Source organism: Vitis riparia, chromosome 11 (genome assembly GCF_004353265.1).
Source record: "Vitis riparia cultivar Riparia Gloire de Montpellier isolate 1030 chromosome 11, EGFV_Vit.rip_1.0, whole genome shotgun sequence".
Lineage (NCBI taxonomy): Eukaryota > Viridiplantae > Streptophyta > Magnoliopsida > Vitales > Vitaceae > Vitis > Vitis riparia.
The window spans coordinates 19,206,662-19,221,837 of NC_048441.1; the positions used below are offsets into that span (position 1 = coordinate 19,206,662).

General features: G+C 33.1%; 3 protein-coding genes across 4 annotated transcripts; 2 read left to right on the forward strand and 1 right to left on the reverse strand.

The window, feature by feature from the left end:
* Window positions 1-5,013: 5,013 nt before the first annotated feature.
* Window positions 5,014-6,037, reverse strand: LOC117925450 (ethylene-responsive transcription factor ERF017-like). Its single transcript, XM_034844459.1, has one exon. It carries the CDS (start codon window positions 5,929-5,931, stop codon window positions 5,314-5,316), a length of 618 nt encoding a protein of 205 aa, XP_034700350.1. The 5' UTR covers window positions 5,932-6,037; the 3' UTR covers window positions 5,014-5,313.
* A 2,976-nt stretch (window positions 6,038-9,013) lies between these two features.
* Window positions 9,014-9,529, forward strand: LOC117924844 (GPI-anchored protein LLG1-like). Its single transcript, XM_034843548.1, has one exon. The coding sequence runs from the start codon at window positions 9,014-9,016 to the stop codon at window positions 9,527-9,529; it is 516 nt and encodes a 171-aa protein (XP_034699439.1).
* A 2,873-nt stretch (window positions 9,530-12,402) lies between these two features.
* LOC117925339 (20 kDa chaperonin, chloroplastic) lies at window positions 12,403-15,106 on the forward strand. Of its 2 annotated transcripts, none has more exons than XM_034844333.1 (6): window positions 12,403-12,552; window positions 12,656-12,826; window positions 13,600-13,783; window positions 13,868-14,019; window positions 14,492-14,569; window positions 14,671-15,106. In XM_034844333.1, the coding sequence occupies exons 2-6, from the start codon at window positions 12,659-12,661 to the stop codon at window positions 14,842-14,844; spliced, it is 756 nt and encodes a 251-aa protein (XP_034700224.1). In that variant the 5' UTR covers window positions 12,403-12,552; window positions 12,656-12,658; the 3' UTR covers window positions 14,845-15,106. The 2 variants fall into 2 exon arrangements, with proteins under 2 accessions (XP_034700224.1, XP_034700222.1); XM_034844331.1 differs by having other exon boundaries at window positions 12,404-12,558.
* The last annotated feature ends 70 nt before the right edge of the window (window positions 15,107-15,176 follow it).

Sequence of the window (15,176 nt, forward strand, 5' to 3'; positions counted from 1 at the left end):
TGTTTTATCATTTTTCTCTTGTTTCTCAAGAAAAAATATACTTAAATTTTTTTCATTTATCAACAAAACCAATAATATAAAAATAATTTAATTTGAATAAAAATTTAATAAAAATAAATTCACAAATTTTTGAAATTGAAATTAATCACAATTCATATAATTCTCAAGGAAATTGAATTCCTTAAATTTTTGTAAATTTATTATTAAACAAAATGAAAATTTAAAAAATATGAAAGTAATACAATTTGGGTTAGAAAATGAATTTATCACAAAGTTTCAAAATTTAACCTTTTTACAATATAACAAAACCAAAATAACTAATTATCACCTATCCAAATGAAAATTTCTTTATTAAAACTTTAAAAAATAATTTATACTTATTTAAACACCTACTAAAACCAATAATTCCAATTAATTTTTGAAAAAAAATAGAATTTGATATTGTTTTTCAAACTAAAAATAAAAAGATTAATGAATTAATAATACATATTTTAATCACAAATCCATAAATTGGAAGATAGAACATTTGACACCAAGTGTTAACTTAAAAAAGAAAAAAAGAATCATAGCAAACAGATATAATTAAAATTCCTAATTATTATATAATTATTAATTTCTTAACTAATTAAATATTTGATCATTTTAATTTTTTTATTATGCTAATAAATAGTGATATTTTGTAGTATTCGAAAATGTTAAATTACTATTTTTTTAATAATTAGTTCTCAAATTAAAATAAGAACAAATACAATTACTAATTTATAAATGTTTTTAACAGCATTATTAAAACATTAATAAAAGCAAATGTATTTGGATAATAATAAAAATAAAAAATAAAAAACAAAAAGTGGGTCAAATTTGGACCCACTGAGTTTTCAAACCAAGAAATGAAAAATAAAATAAAATACAATAACCTGACGTACTGTGACAAGAGCTACGACTGTCAACACTGACATGATCCTTATCCCAACTAACACGACACGAAGCTTCCCTATCCCAATTCCCAACTAACAACAGGAGCTTCGCAGACCGCTTACTAACTAAACTTTAAACAAAATAAAATCCATTTCAGGTTAAATTTGTCAACTAAACTCTAAACAAAATTAATTTATTTTAGGTTAAACTTGCCTCGGAACAAATACTGTCTTCAGATGATTCAAATATGACACGTAGCTCGAAAAGATATAAAAACAAGAAAAAAAAAACCAAAATTTTTTAATTAAATTTATCATTCAAAAAAATGGATAAAAAATAAATATTATAATAATTGATGTTGTAAATAAGTGATGAATAGTGGTCAATTATATTCATTTTAGGTCTTTCATTAATCGATAAAATTTAATATTTATTATTTAATAATTTAAATTATTAAACGAAAACTTGTTATTTAATTTTTATTTTAAGTATTAAAATTATTTGATAAAATTAATTTAAAATATATTTTAATTATATTTATCCATATTAATTTTAATTAATATGAACTCTCTCATTCTCATTATGAATATTTTCACTAATCTAAATTATGAATATAAAATTATGGTTGTACAATAAACTCTCATTAAACATGGACATATAAAACAAGAGAAATTTGTCTTAACCATTTTTATTTAATACTTAAAATTTATTTTTGACTTTAAACTATGATATATGTTAAGTTATTTTAGCAAATATTCTTAATCTATTTAATGACTTAAATTAAATTATATTACAATTTTGGTGCTCGCATTGATTCATATTATTTAAATATTATTATTAGATTTACCATGTCATTATTTATGTATTGTCTTTACTTAAATATTATTTATACCTAAAATATATATTTGATTATATTTTAAGATGAATGAGAAAGATGTATGTCTTATGGACTATGCAACTATATATACTATTCTTTGACATAAAAAATACTTTTTAGTTTAACATTAACACAAGTTAATATAAATATTATATCAGAAACTGCAAACTTATTGAAGTCTCCAACAAAATAAATATTATGCTATTAAGTGGAATTAAATTTCATCAAACGATATATTATATTATAGCAAATCTAGAAAAGATTTGCTAAGTTTTAAAGATATCCATAGAAACAAATATCAAATTGAAACTATTAATAGACATAATGCAAAATATCATTGTATTACTTCCATTCTTTGTGGCCAAAAGTATATATTGGAAACATTCAACTTTCTCCTTTGAATTGTATCATGCAATCATAAGTTGTTATGAATCAAAATTTCACCATAGAATGATTTTTTTGCTTTGGATTAATGGTTGATTAGATTACTCGTGTTCTTTGGTGATGCATCAAATAATGTAACACTCAAATAAGCATCTAAGAAAGAATTAAAAGATTCTTGTGCCTGATGAATATTTACATATTACCTACTCACAAGACAAATTGATAATTATACTATGTTTTACTAAAATCATATTTGGGTCCGATTGGAGTCAAAATATGTGCTCCAATGACATATAAACCCTATGATTTATGCATTATATAAAGGTTTGAATCCCTCAACTTTATTTGAAGGGATGTTAAGAGTCTAATTATAGATCTAACTTCTATTTTGAGCTTAATTTTAGGTTTAAGAGATGAAAAAAATGTTAAGTATAAAAGTCATTTTCAACCAAAGTATATAGTAAAGGGTCGATTGTGCCTAAATAGATATTCAAGACTTATGGAGTATGAAGAGACCCAAGCAAGGGCAAAATGAGCAAATCATTTGCATGAAAAAAAAAACAACAACAACAAATATTATAGATAGAGTTAGATGGTAAGCAACCACAAGGAAGAAAGTTTGAAGCAAATACAATAAAGCTCATAGTGGAATTTGGAGTTCAAACTTAGTAGCAACATATACTCTTACTTCGATGTGATTCTTGAAGTACTTCTTGTAATCTTTTTAGAGCAATCCATGTATGGTTTTGAAGATCAAGAAGTAAAAAATCCAACATTTTAAATGGTTTACAAATCAAATTGGGACGAGGAAGATATAATTAAAGCAAACTAAGTAGAACTGAAATAGGAAGAAATATTAGTTTTGCATGATCATGCGAATTTTCACTTAAATGTGTGAACTATACCAGAAAGCTAAATTCTACAACAACTCAAAAATCTATAAGAATCAATTTTGCATGGATATGTGAAATTTCGCATGACCATGCCAAAACCACTAGAATTATGTTGATGTGTCACCAAGTCATTTCCATGTACATGATCATGTAAAATTGGTGATCCTCATGAGAAATTAAAGAGTTTCATTATCACATGTCTCTTTTAGGGTAAGTCTATATATAATTATTTTTTTAGAGGTTCATGAGGAGAATAGACTGAGCATAATGGAGAAAGAAAGATTAAACCCTTATTTTTCAAATTTTTAATAAATCTTTAGTTTTCTTTCTTTTCTTTCTTTTTTTAATTTTTTTTATTCCTTTTTATTCTATTTTCTTAACAACCAAGCATGTGTTATGAGGAGAAACCCCCCACCATGTTTGGCTAACTTAATAAATCTAAAGATTTTAAAATGAACTTGAATAATCCAAATGAGGAGTAGTAAAAACACAATAAAGTTACGGTTTTCATTATGTTTTCAAGATGTAATTAATAGGAATGAATCATTTGTGTTAGTTCACCTTAGATAAGATGCAAAGGATTCTTATCAAGGTACTAGTGATTCTTAGATAGACTTTGATTATTAATTATCTCAATTTGATTCATCTATTAAAAATATAAGAGCTAAATGTACAAGATGGATATAGGTCTAGGATTAGAGAAAACTAAAAACTAAAATTAGCGATCATATTTACTTAGTTTAAGAGATTTGCATTAAAAAGTAAAAATTTAATTTTCGAATGCAATATTGGTCGTAAGATTCAATTTGATCACAAATTGACTTTGATTCTAAACACTAAATTTTACATTGCTTTCTCTCCCTAAGGATTCAAGATTGTGAAACCTTCTAAGATATTTTACTTTGTTTAATTTATTTCATTGATTATGTTAGGAAATTCTTATTCATATTTTATCCTTATTTATTTAATGTAGGATTTTATTATTTTATTAATTTTTGTAAATAATTAATCCCTATTACCTAAGTGTTACAAAGAACTAAATTGAAAAAAGATAGGTTTTCGGGTTAAAAATAACCAACCGATCAAAGGTAAGCCTAACCAACTAAATGGATTGAGAACCAGTCAAACTAGTTACCTTTTCACAGACAAAAACCAATCAAGGGGTGCACTAAATCTTATATCTCTTACGTTTTCCCAATTAAGGGAAACTCTTTCCAAATCAAAGGGTATCTGTTCCTAATCAAGGTCCGATCAAGCCCGCAACGATCATCTATCAAACATTTAATGCCCAACACTAGTCTACTAGTCAATCAAAGCTCAATCGAGAAAGTCCAATTGGTGTCATTTTGTGTGTTCGAGGTTAAAAACCTATAAATAGATAGCTTTCATTCATTTATTGTACAAAGAACATTTGCATTAAACTTTTTACCTACTAGTTTCTCATATTAAAAGATCTTTTTCCTTCTTAATGGATTAAATCTTTCACTTGCATACTTATTTAGTGCACTATTGTTGTTCATCCCAACATTTTTGTATCTGTTCATTAATTGTGTTAGGATTGAGTGATCTTAAATTCTCATTTATTGAAGTAAGGTTGAGTGTTAAGCTTCAAATTGAGGGTAAACTTGAAAGGTCGATTGTAGTGTTCATTGGAGTCGATGAATCCAATTGTAAGAACTTGAAAGTTTGCTTGAAACTTCAAATTAATGGAACCCCCGATCGGGAGAAGCTTAAGGAGAGTGAACATAATGGAATTAGTCAAACCACTATAAAATCAGTAGTTGTAATCTCTCTATCTATTATCTCTTTATTTTTGTGGGATAGTGGAATGATTATCTTTCGGGTGTAGGTATGGATATAGGTATGATTGATCGCATTAAAATGTATGATTATGTTGATTGTTTTATCATTGTATTTTTAAACTAATATGTTTGCGACAGAAGAAATTCAAACATTTGTGATTCACAAAAAGGAGACCGACTTTTACATGAAAATTAGACATCGTATTGGAATTCACAAGTGAACAAAAAACAAGAGAAAATCACAAAATCCGCAGCTCCCATATTTTCTGATGACAATTGAATGGAGAGTGACACGGGAAAGAATATACCAAGGCAAGTAGAGGCTGTACTAAAACTAGCCATCGAATCCGATCCCTTTCCCGGAATCAAAAATATTTCCGGGAAAAAGAATGGTTGAAAAGAATGAATTCTGACTCAGTGCTGGCAACTGAATTCAGCGCCTTCAGAAATTCCAAAGGAATGTGTCGTGAGAGAAAAGGGCATTCATGTCTTCTTCTCCATAGTCATCTGTAGGCATTGCGGGTGGGAAAAAATTGTCTGAGAGATCATCAAATCCAGGAAATATTCCATAGTCCGGCACATAACTATTGGAGCCTATGCTTGTAAATAATTCTGAAAGTGACCCTTCCAAATTTATTTCACTGTCCGTTTCCACCTGGGTCGTTTCTCCGGAGACCGACGGCGACGGAGACTCCACTTGTAGTTCGGGCATGGAGTGACTGGAGTGGCTGGTCGAGGCAGTAGAAGAGTCCTCATTTGCGAATTTGGCGGCTGCCGCTCGAATCTCCGACCTAGTGAGGGATCCTCCGCCGGCGATCTTCGGCGGATTCTCCGGAAAGTTGAACTTCGCTGTGCGGCCACGGAGGCAGTAGAGAGCGGCGTCGAAGGCCCTTGCGGCCTTCTCCGCCGTGTCGTAGGACCCCAACCAGATCCGCTCGCGGCTGTTGGGAAGCCTAATCTCCGACACCCACTTTCCCCACTTCCGCTTCCTCACTCCCTTGAACCTGCAATCGCTGCTCTCCGCAGGGGCTGATCCTACTCCGATCGCTTTCTTCACCATTTCTGTCCTTGTCCTTATCCTCAGGTTCCGATTTTGGCAAGTCCCCAATACCTCTTTCGAGCAAATCGGATTTGATTCGAGTATCTGAGTGTAGTTTTGCTGAGTTTGGGAGTGACGGCTCGTATTTATATGATGCGGTGGGTCAACACCCAACAGGCGTGTTGCTCTGAATTCTAAATCCAGACCCAGAATTGCATACGTGGCGTATGACCAGAGCAAGATGGTATGGGCTACGCGGTGCGGCTCTGTGACCCTTCTCTCATCTGTGGGAGCCACGTGCGTCTTCACTTCCATGTGACTCAATTTCGAAAACCTCTGAAATAGACACATGGTGAGAAGACGAAAGTTCGTGGGCCCAAAGGTCAGAAGTAAGTAATAAATATTTAGATGTCTCCAATTAATAATTATTTGTTAAGTAGCACAATTTACAAGTGCACCATGTACTAAAATAAAAAATGAGCGAAAGATAGAGTATATTAATTTAAGTATTTGACCTTCGTTCAATTTTTGTGTGTTTTAGATTATTATAAACAAATTTTCTTGTTGAAATTTGTCCACGGGTGTGATGAGATCATATTTTTTTTTTTTCAAATATGAGATGGCATCGTATAGTAATGTCAAGGGTGTTGGGCGTAAACAAATATCTTATTAATTATTTAATTTAAGTATGGAATTATTCTCTGTGTTGAAAATCACTATTCCTAGAACCATTTGATTGACTTTTTTTTTTTTAATAAAAATATATAATTTTTCAAAAATTAAGTATTGTATTTCAAGCACGTAAGCCTCATATTCTTGTAATACGTAAATGGTGTAAAACAAAAAATCTCCCATTGTTAAGTTAAACAATGTCTTGATTATTTAAATATATTTTTATAACGAATGTATGTTAAAATGAAATGGTGCATTCATTTATTTTTTTTTAATTTTAAATTATAATAAACTAAATATAGTTTATAAATAAATGAATACATTTTTATATTTGTATATTTTAGCTTTGTCAGAAGGAGATTTATTATTTTTTCTAAGTAGTGTAAATTGTCAAGTAAGAATTTAAATTTATTAAATGATAAATACAATTAATTTTAGGGTGGAGCAATCTGGCAGCCAAAGCCCCTGAGCTGGAAACAAGGGAGACCGTGGTCACTGTTAAGAGTTTGAGAAGTAAAAGAGTGTGACAAAGGGAAGGAGGAATGTAGATGACGTAAGCCCACACCTAAGCATCAAGAATGGTCTGCCTCAACTACCGCGGCACTTTGACTCTATCCACCGTAGCACACGCGCTCACTCAGTTACGTCATGCATGACCTTTCTTTCTCTTGCGTCATCGCTAACCGTCAATCTTTTGTCGTTAGCCTGGTGTTGGGCTTTGGGCTTCTGTTGTATTAAAGTTGAAATTTGGGCTTAAGGTGTTAGGAATGGGCTCTGATCGAGGTACACTTTGGTCAGGTGGTGGCCCAAATTTTGAAAGTTTGGAAACAAACCTCGGCCCTAGCCCACTGTCTATCCATGCCCAGTTTGATTCAGGCTTTGGTCTGGCCTTGGCCCAATTTTTTCATTGAGTTTGGAATGGGCCTCAGTCCTGAGCTTTTGAAAATTTTAAAACCAAGCCTGCCTTCTGATTTGGGCTAAGAGCCTAGGATTGAGCCAGACTCTCCAAACCATGGCCAGGAGCCTTTCCACCTAAATCAATCCCAGACCTATCATTTTCAACTTAGGGATAATTATTCTGACTTATGAGGTGACTACTTTACCTTTTGATTCAACTCTTTTTTGTTTTTTTTTTTTTGGCTTCCGTGAGATTGAAAAAATGTGGGAAAAGTGGGGATTTGTATACATTTTTATCTTATTTTATTATAAAAAATAAATTATTTCAAATATAATTTTCTCAAGTTTTTTTAAGAAAAAAAAATCGTGACTTTTATGGAAAACCTAATATAAAAAAAAATAAAAATTGAATCTTTGAAATAAAACTAAACCATTGGATCACTCTATCATTTTGTGCATCTAACAACAACTTTAACAGTTGTTCATGATCAACTAAGAAAGAACTTTGTTGACTCAACAAAATGAGTAATTGTTTTTCACAAGCACAAATCAATGGAGTAACAAAAATATTCATTTGATGGTATAGCATGTGAAAAAATTCAAAATTTTCTAAATCATGTTACATTGTAATAGCAATATCAAATATTTTGAGTTGTCTGTTATATAATGTTTGTATAGCGTATTTGTAGACCCCCTTTGAGGAGCCAAGGGGTATTTAGTTTTTTTTATATGTATAGCATTAGAGGAGCTGGCAGTACCCGAGAAGTGTGGGGGGACCCTTCTCCATGCGTGGGACCAGCTGCAAGAGACAGAGAAGCCATGCTGCTGATATGATGAACAGTAAAGAGAAGCCATGCTGCTGATGCGGTGAATAGTGAAGTAGCTGATGGCTTGCGTGGGAAGATAGGAGAAATAGAGAGAAAAAAAGAGAGGAGGAGCTGGTGCGAGGAGCAGGGGGGGTGCTGGCCATTAGAGGAGGAGGTTTTTTTTTTAAGCAGTTCGAAGGAGGGTTTTCGAAGAAGGAAGCGAGCAGCTGCTGGGGGGGAAAACAAAGGAGAACTAGAGAGTTGAGTTGCTTGAGGAATATTTGAGAGAGATTTTGAGCTGAGTATTTACCCGATACTGAGCAATAAGTTGCAGCCCAAAAAAACACTCAGCTGGAGAAGAGACCTTCAGGTTTGGTTACTATGGTTTCCGCGTATGTTTTTCCACTCCTCATACTTTTCGTATCTCATTCTCTTGGATTTTTAATTTTGTTTGTTGAGTTGTTGTGGTCTGTTGATTTTTGGTTTAATATTTGAAGGGCTTGCTGTATTTTTGTGCTCTGTTTTTATGCATATCCTCTGTTTTTAACCCACTACACCGAATCCATCTCCCCCCACTTTTTTTTTCATCACCTTTTCTCTCTCTACAATTTTAGAAAGTCTGCGCTCCAATTTGCAAAACCACCAATCCAAGCGGACCTCATCGGAAGAAGAAGGTGGTGGTTTGGGAGCACCAGATCGATCGACAGATCGATCCCCAAACATCAACAATGGCCTTCAATCCATGTCTCTCTCTGCTCTTCCTCTTCTTTCTCACTTGCTTGGTCACCTCCGCTTCCTCTTCTTTCATTTCTCATGACGTCCTTCAATCTCATGAATCTACTGGTCGTACCCTCCTCCAGACCAAAAAGAGTTGCCTTGTGAACTTTGAATTTTTGAATTACACAATCATCACAAGCCAGTGTAAAGGACCCCAGTACTCACCCAAGCTCTGTTGTGGTGCCTTTAAGGGCTTTGCTTGCCCTTATGCTAATGAGTTGAATGATCTGACAAATGATTGCGCCTCAACCATGTTCAGCTACATAAACCTCTATGGAAAATACCCACCTGGCCTGTTTGCTAGTGAGTGTCGAGAAGGAAAGGAAGGTCTGGAGTGTCCTGCTCAGGCACCATCAACTGAATATGCTAAAGATTCTATTAATGAAAGCAGAGGTCAGATAGTCTCTTCTTACTCAATGCTGACACTGTTGGCTGGCTTCCTAGTGTTATTATTCCACTTGTCTTGAAAGATGAAATATGACTGCCCACATGTACTGTCTTACATTTATATTTTTCACCTAAATATTTTGAAAATTCATGGTCTCCTTTAAGGTCCCGAATCTACCTAGCCTTCATAGTGGTAGTAGGAGCATAATAAAAGAAAAAAAGGAAGAGTAATGTATTGCATGGCAGGCATGAAACTATTTAAATAATTGGTGAATTAAAAGTCAAAGATATGAGTTTTTTATATTATTTTTTATTCTTCATCAGTGGCATGGTTCCGGCAGGCTTCAAGATGGTTTTTTAATTATTTTCTCTTTTCTCCCACGTGTCATCTTCTTAATTCCTCTTTACATTTTAAAATTTTCATTTTTTTTAAAGTCCTATTATCAAATAATTCTTTTAAAATCCCAACGTTTCAAATTCATTCATTTATTTTATCTATTTTATTCATTTATTTTTTATTTGTCTATTCATTTATTTATTTAAAATTTTCAATAATTAAAATTCAATTTTTCAAAAATCCGACTTCCAAATCTAATTTTTAATCTAAAAAATTCCAGTATTCACGTTCACTCGTTTAAATATTATTTCGTTATTATTATCATTATTTTATTTATTTATTTGTTTATTTCCTTTAAAAATTCTAATAATTAAAGTTTAATTTTTCAAAATTCCAATTTCTTTCAAATTTAATTTCTAAAAATCCAAATTCCAAACAAACTCTAAAACTCCAAATTTCTAGTGATCTTCGATATTCCAATTTTTAAATTAAATTTCAAAAATCTAATTTTCTCCCGAATAGTTTTAATTCCGCTCTGGCTTTCAAACAATTTTCTGTTCCACTTGACTTTAATAAGCAGGAACGAATTTTCTGTAATTCCGAATAATGGAATTTATGGGATTAATTCATGCAATATAAATCGGGCTTTGGTGGGGGCCCAACATAGGTGATTTCCTTATGATTGATTGATTGTTTGTTTGATTTAATTGCCATGCATGATCGATTTTATTCTGCTCTATGACATGCTCGAAGCTATTCCTTAATTGTGCGCTAACCTCACTTATTGATAGCGCTTTATGGATCACTGCCCAGGTATGCATCCACACCCGCTCGGGTCATTTTCTGTATGCATGTTTAGATTCTCACATGTGCATGATCACTCTGAGTATTCATTGATTCCCTCATCAATTGTCATGACTGTTTCATTTTATTAGTAGAGACCCGACTTTAGGGACTTAGAAGGGTGCTACGGTCCTTACCGTACTTTCCCGATAAGTAACCTGACCCCTGAACCCGATCCGGTTTTTCGTAGATCACCTTTTCCAAAACCAAGAGTCACACTTAGAGTTTTTCTTTCTTATTTTGTTTACCCTTTTAAAAATAAAACAAAAATAAGTGGCGACTCCAAGTCATTTTTCTTAATCAATAAAAATCATTTTTCGAAATCAAAATCGAGCTCACCTTCGAGTGGGAAACACATTGAGCCGAAATGCGGGCTCCACAGTATTGTAAATGTATTACATTCATGCTAAATGTATATTATGTGACAAAAATTATTTTATTATTAAAAAATGAAATTGCAAGTCTCGTGAATTCAAATTAATACTTTATTTGAGTTCAAAAATTAGTTCATAATACAAATATGTTAAGTAGTATTGTATGTTCATATAAAACTATCAATATATTATATTTGTTCATAATATAATGCATTTTTGTCATACCTATATTTTATGATAAAAATAATGCATTGAAAGATAGAAAGTAAGAAAAAAATATGAAAAAAAAACATCATACAAAGAAAAATATAGAATTTGTTTGATATTTGTGTGTTTTCCTAATTTATTGTTTTGTTGAAAAAAAAACCGTTTTAAAAAATAATTATCATACAAGCCCATAATTGTTATAAATTATTTTATTATAGAAAAACAAGAGAGGATTAAGTGTTTTAACATATCAATTTGTTTAAATCTCTCTCCAAAAGTTCTCTTGGTAAACCCAAATTAAAAAATCAGATTTTCTATCTCTAAAAATGTTGTTGATCAATTTAAAATTAGAAGAATTTATATTTAAAAAAAAATCATCATTTTTCTTACTTAATCATGGAACATGTTTTTTTTTCCAATAAAATTAGAAACTGTAGTAAAAAAAAAAATAGAAATGTGTGAAAAACAATAATGGTTTAAAAATATTTTTAAAGGTATTTAGGTTGTGGATAACAAATATATTTTTACTGAACATTTTAATTTATAAGGTGCTAAAAACCAAAATTTGATTTCAATATTTAATGTTTATTTTTTTACCGTTTACAACTAATGGAGGCGCCGGATGAATCCACGTACACTCTCTTCATCTTTCTTGTATTATTTTAGTTAAGGATATTTTTGGAATTTTAACCTAGGTAAATGTACTTTGAGAGAATTTTCTCTCCTTACTATCCCTCAGGACACTGATGACCCATTGGAGTCATCATGGTCTCCAGCCCAGCCCAGCCCAGCCCAGCCCATCTAACCCATTGCAGTCATTATAGTCTCCAACTAAAGCGCATTAAATTAATTATATACCTAAGGAGGTGAACTTTATAAAATTATATAATTATATAAATCATTTAAATATATTATACCACAGAATTGGTTGCAAAAGTAATATATGTATATAATTGATATGTATTGCCAAAATATTAATGTGGGCTCAATCTGCTCATATCACAGAGTTAATGGAAAGGTCGAAGCCGACCATTTCGGAGTAGATGCCAGATTTGGAGAAAAGGAAACGACGTCGTATTCCATTATCTAAATTAAACTGCAAAAAGTGAAAACGACGTCGTGTTAGGGACTACTAGACGTTAGCACCCTTCACTAAAAGCAGCCCATGGAGCAACAGCAGAATACACCTCACGCCAATATTCTAGAAACGTCTTGTGATTGATAAAACCCTAGGGTCCCAACCCCGTCTCCCTCCAACTTTGCCAGGGTTTATCCTCTCTTCTATTCTCCTCTCCCAGCGTCCTTCAGAAACCCTGTATTCCTATATCTCTCCAATCACTCAGTAAGGGTATACTTCTCCATTTCTCCATGAATTTCTGTATTTTTGTGTCTTTATCTTCTCAATTAGTCTGCTTATGGGGGCGTTTTTGGCGATGTTGTTGCAGGAAATGGCGACTGCTCCAACGATTTCAACGAGGAGTTTGCCATCGTTTGAGGGACTTAGACCTTCAACTGTCAGAATTTCATCTATGGGTCTACCATTGAAAGCAGGTGGTCTCACCCAGAGGTCCTTTCGGAGTCTGGTTGTCAGAGCTGCCACTGTTGTTACCCCCAAGGTATCCCACCATTTTTCTCTTCTTCTTCTTGTTTGATGTTGCTATTGTTTTGTATACCTATAAAGGATGAGAACTTGTGGAGTTGGCAGTTGAAAGTTGGGTCAGTGGCTATAGGCCTGGTAGTGTAAGCCACTGGGTGACTGTTCAGGGGTTCGTTGACTTGCAACAAATGGGGGTTTTGCTTGGTGTGGTTTTGCAGATTTTGCTTTCGAATTGCATCTTTAGTAATGGTTGCTTTTTCTGGGAAATCGAGCAGGGGCTTTAAAGGGTAATTATTTACTAGATAGCATGGATTTTTTTGATCCTATATTTGCTCTTGGTTAGTACGAACAGAATGCAAGGTTTGATATCAACCCAATCGGTAGTTTCAGGTTTTGTTGTTAGCTATTTAGATGGGAATTGGCTTCAAGAATGGACCCTGCTATGAAGTTTGTGAATTTTGGAAGATGGTTATTAGTTTCTACATATAATGTGCAACAGATGTATGAGAGTTTGCTTGATTCTTGTTTAGGCTTTTGATGTTCCTCTGTGATTGTACTTATTCTTTTTCTATTGTTAATGGTGTTCAATTCATTTTACAATCATTTCTATGAAATCACACAGTTCTATTTGCCAAGCTTATTCTTGTTCTTGGGTTTGCATTGCTGATATGCCATAATGCAGGGATTTCCTTATTTCTATTAGATGCACCTAGCATCTGTATTTTCTTTTTCTTTCTTTCTTTTTTTCTTTTTCCCTCTGCTTATTTAACTCGAGGTGTTCTGAGTTTGCAGTACACTTCCCTGAAGCCTTTGGGTGACAGAGTGCTGGTAAAGATTAAAACTGCAGAGGAGAAGACTGTCGGTGGTATTTTACTTCCAACTACTGCTCAAACAAAACCACAAGGAGGGGAGGTTGTTGCCGTAGGAGAAGGCAAGACAATTGGGAAGAACAAATTGGACATTTGTGTGAAGACTGGTGATCATTTAGTTTTAATACTCCCAGTTCCTATTTTTCCATTGTCAATGACTTCCACTAACTTACTTCTATTCATGTAGACTGGTGCCCAGGTAGTGTATTCCAAGTATGCAGGGACAGAGGTGGAGTTCAATGGATCAAATCATCTGTTATTGAAGGAGGATGACATTGTTGGTATTCTCGAGACAGATGATGTTAAGGATCTGAAGCCCCTGAATGATAGAGTCCTAATCAAGGTTTGTTGTCCATTTTAATTAATTTGCTTTTTATAGTAATCTATGTAAAGTACAGTCTCTGAAATAATAGCCGAGGTATCATAAACAATCAAGTCTGCAAGAAGGTTTTAACTCTAGCCCACATTTGACTGCATGTGCACTGTGAAAATTTAGATTTGGAAATGGTTCTGAAAATGTTACTACTTTTTCTTTGTACTATTCTGGTTTTGAGAAGAGGCTGGCTATATGTATATTCCCACTTTTATTTCATATTAAATACTACACTATACTTCACTGATGTTGCCTGACTCTGATGTTTTATGCTACATTGTTGCCTTATATTTCAATGGCTGGGACACATTATAACCTCATTACAGACTCAATTTCCAGAACCACATAATGATCAAGCACATGGAGAAATAATCAGTGACTGCTGTTTTTCTTTCATTATACATGAAGGGTATAACATGCTTTGCTTTACTTTCCAATGCAGGTTGCTGAGGCTGAGGAAAAGACTGCTGGAGGCTTGCTGCTAACAGAGGCAAGCAAGGAAAAACCTTCCATTGGCACGGTAAGCAATCAATCAAATTACAGTTCATGAGTTTAATCAGTACAAAGTTTATATGAAGATTTCATCTTCAATTTATACATCCTGTCTTTTGGATATAACAGGTGGTGGCAGTCGGGCCTGGTCCTTTGGATGAGGATGGTAAGAGGAAACCACTGTCTGTGAGCCCAGGAAATACAGTTCTGTATTCCAAGTATGCAGGGAATGACTTCAAGGGCAGTGATGGTTCTGACTACATAGCTCTAAAGGCATCAGATATTATGGCTGTGCTTTCTTAGTTGTCAATTTATATTTTTCATTCGCTGTAATGCAGAATTTTCCAATATGGTTCTCAAAGTTTGGATTCTAAATGTAGCCATTCAAAACATTATCCATGCAGCTCTCCATTTCGTAAGACGACGCTTTCCATACTTGGATTGATTGGCCTTTGTTGTCTGTATTTGGGCTTGTTTCAACACGCTTGTAGGTCTGCGGACAAGTTAGCAACTGAATACCATCTGAGGAACTTTGTATCTTAGGGTTATTCGATAATCCTTTTAAGCCAAATGAGTTATTTTTAGAGGTTGGGAGATGGTTGATGGGTGAAAATTTATTCTGAAGAAAAATCCCA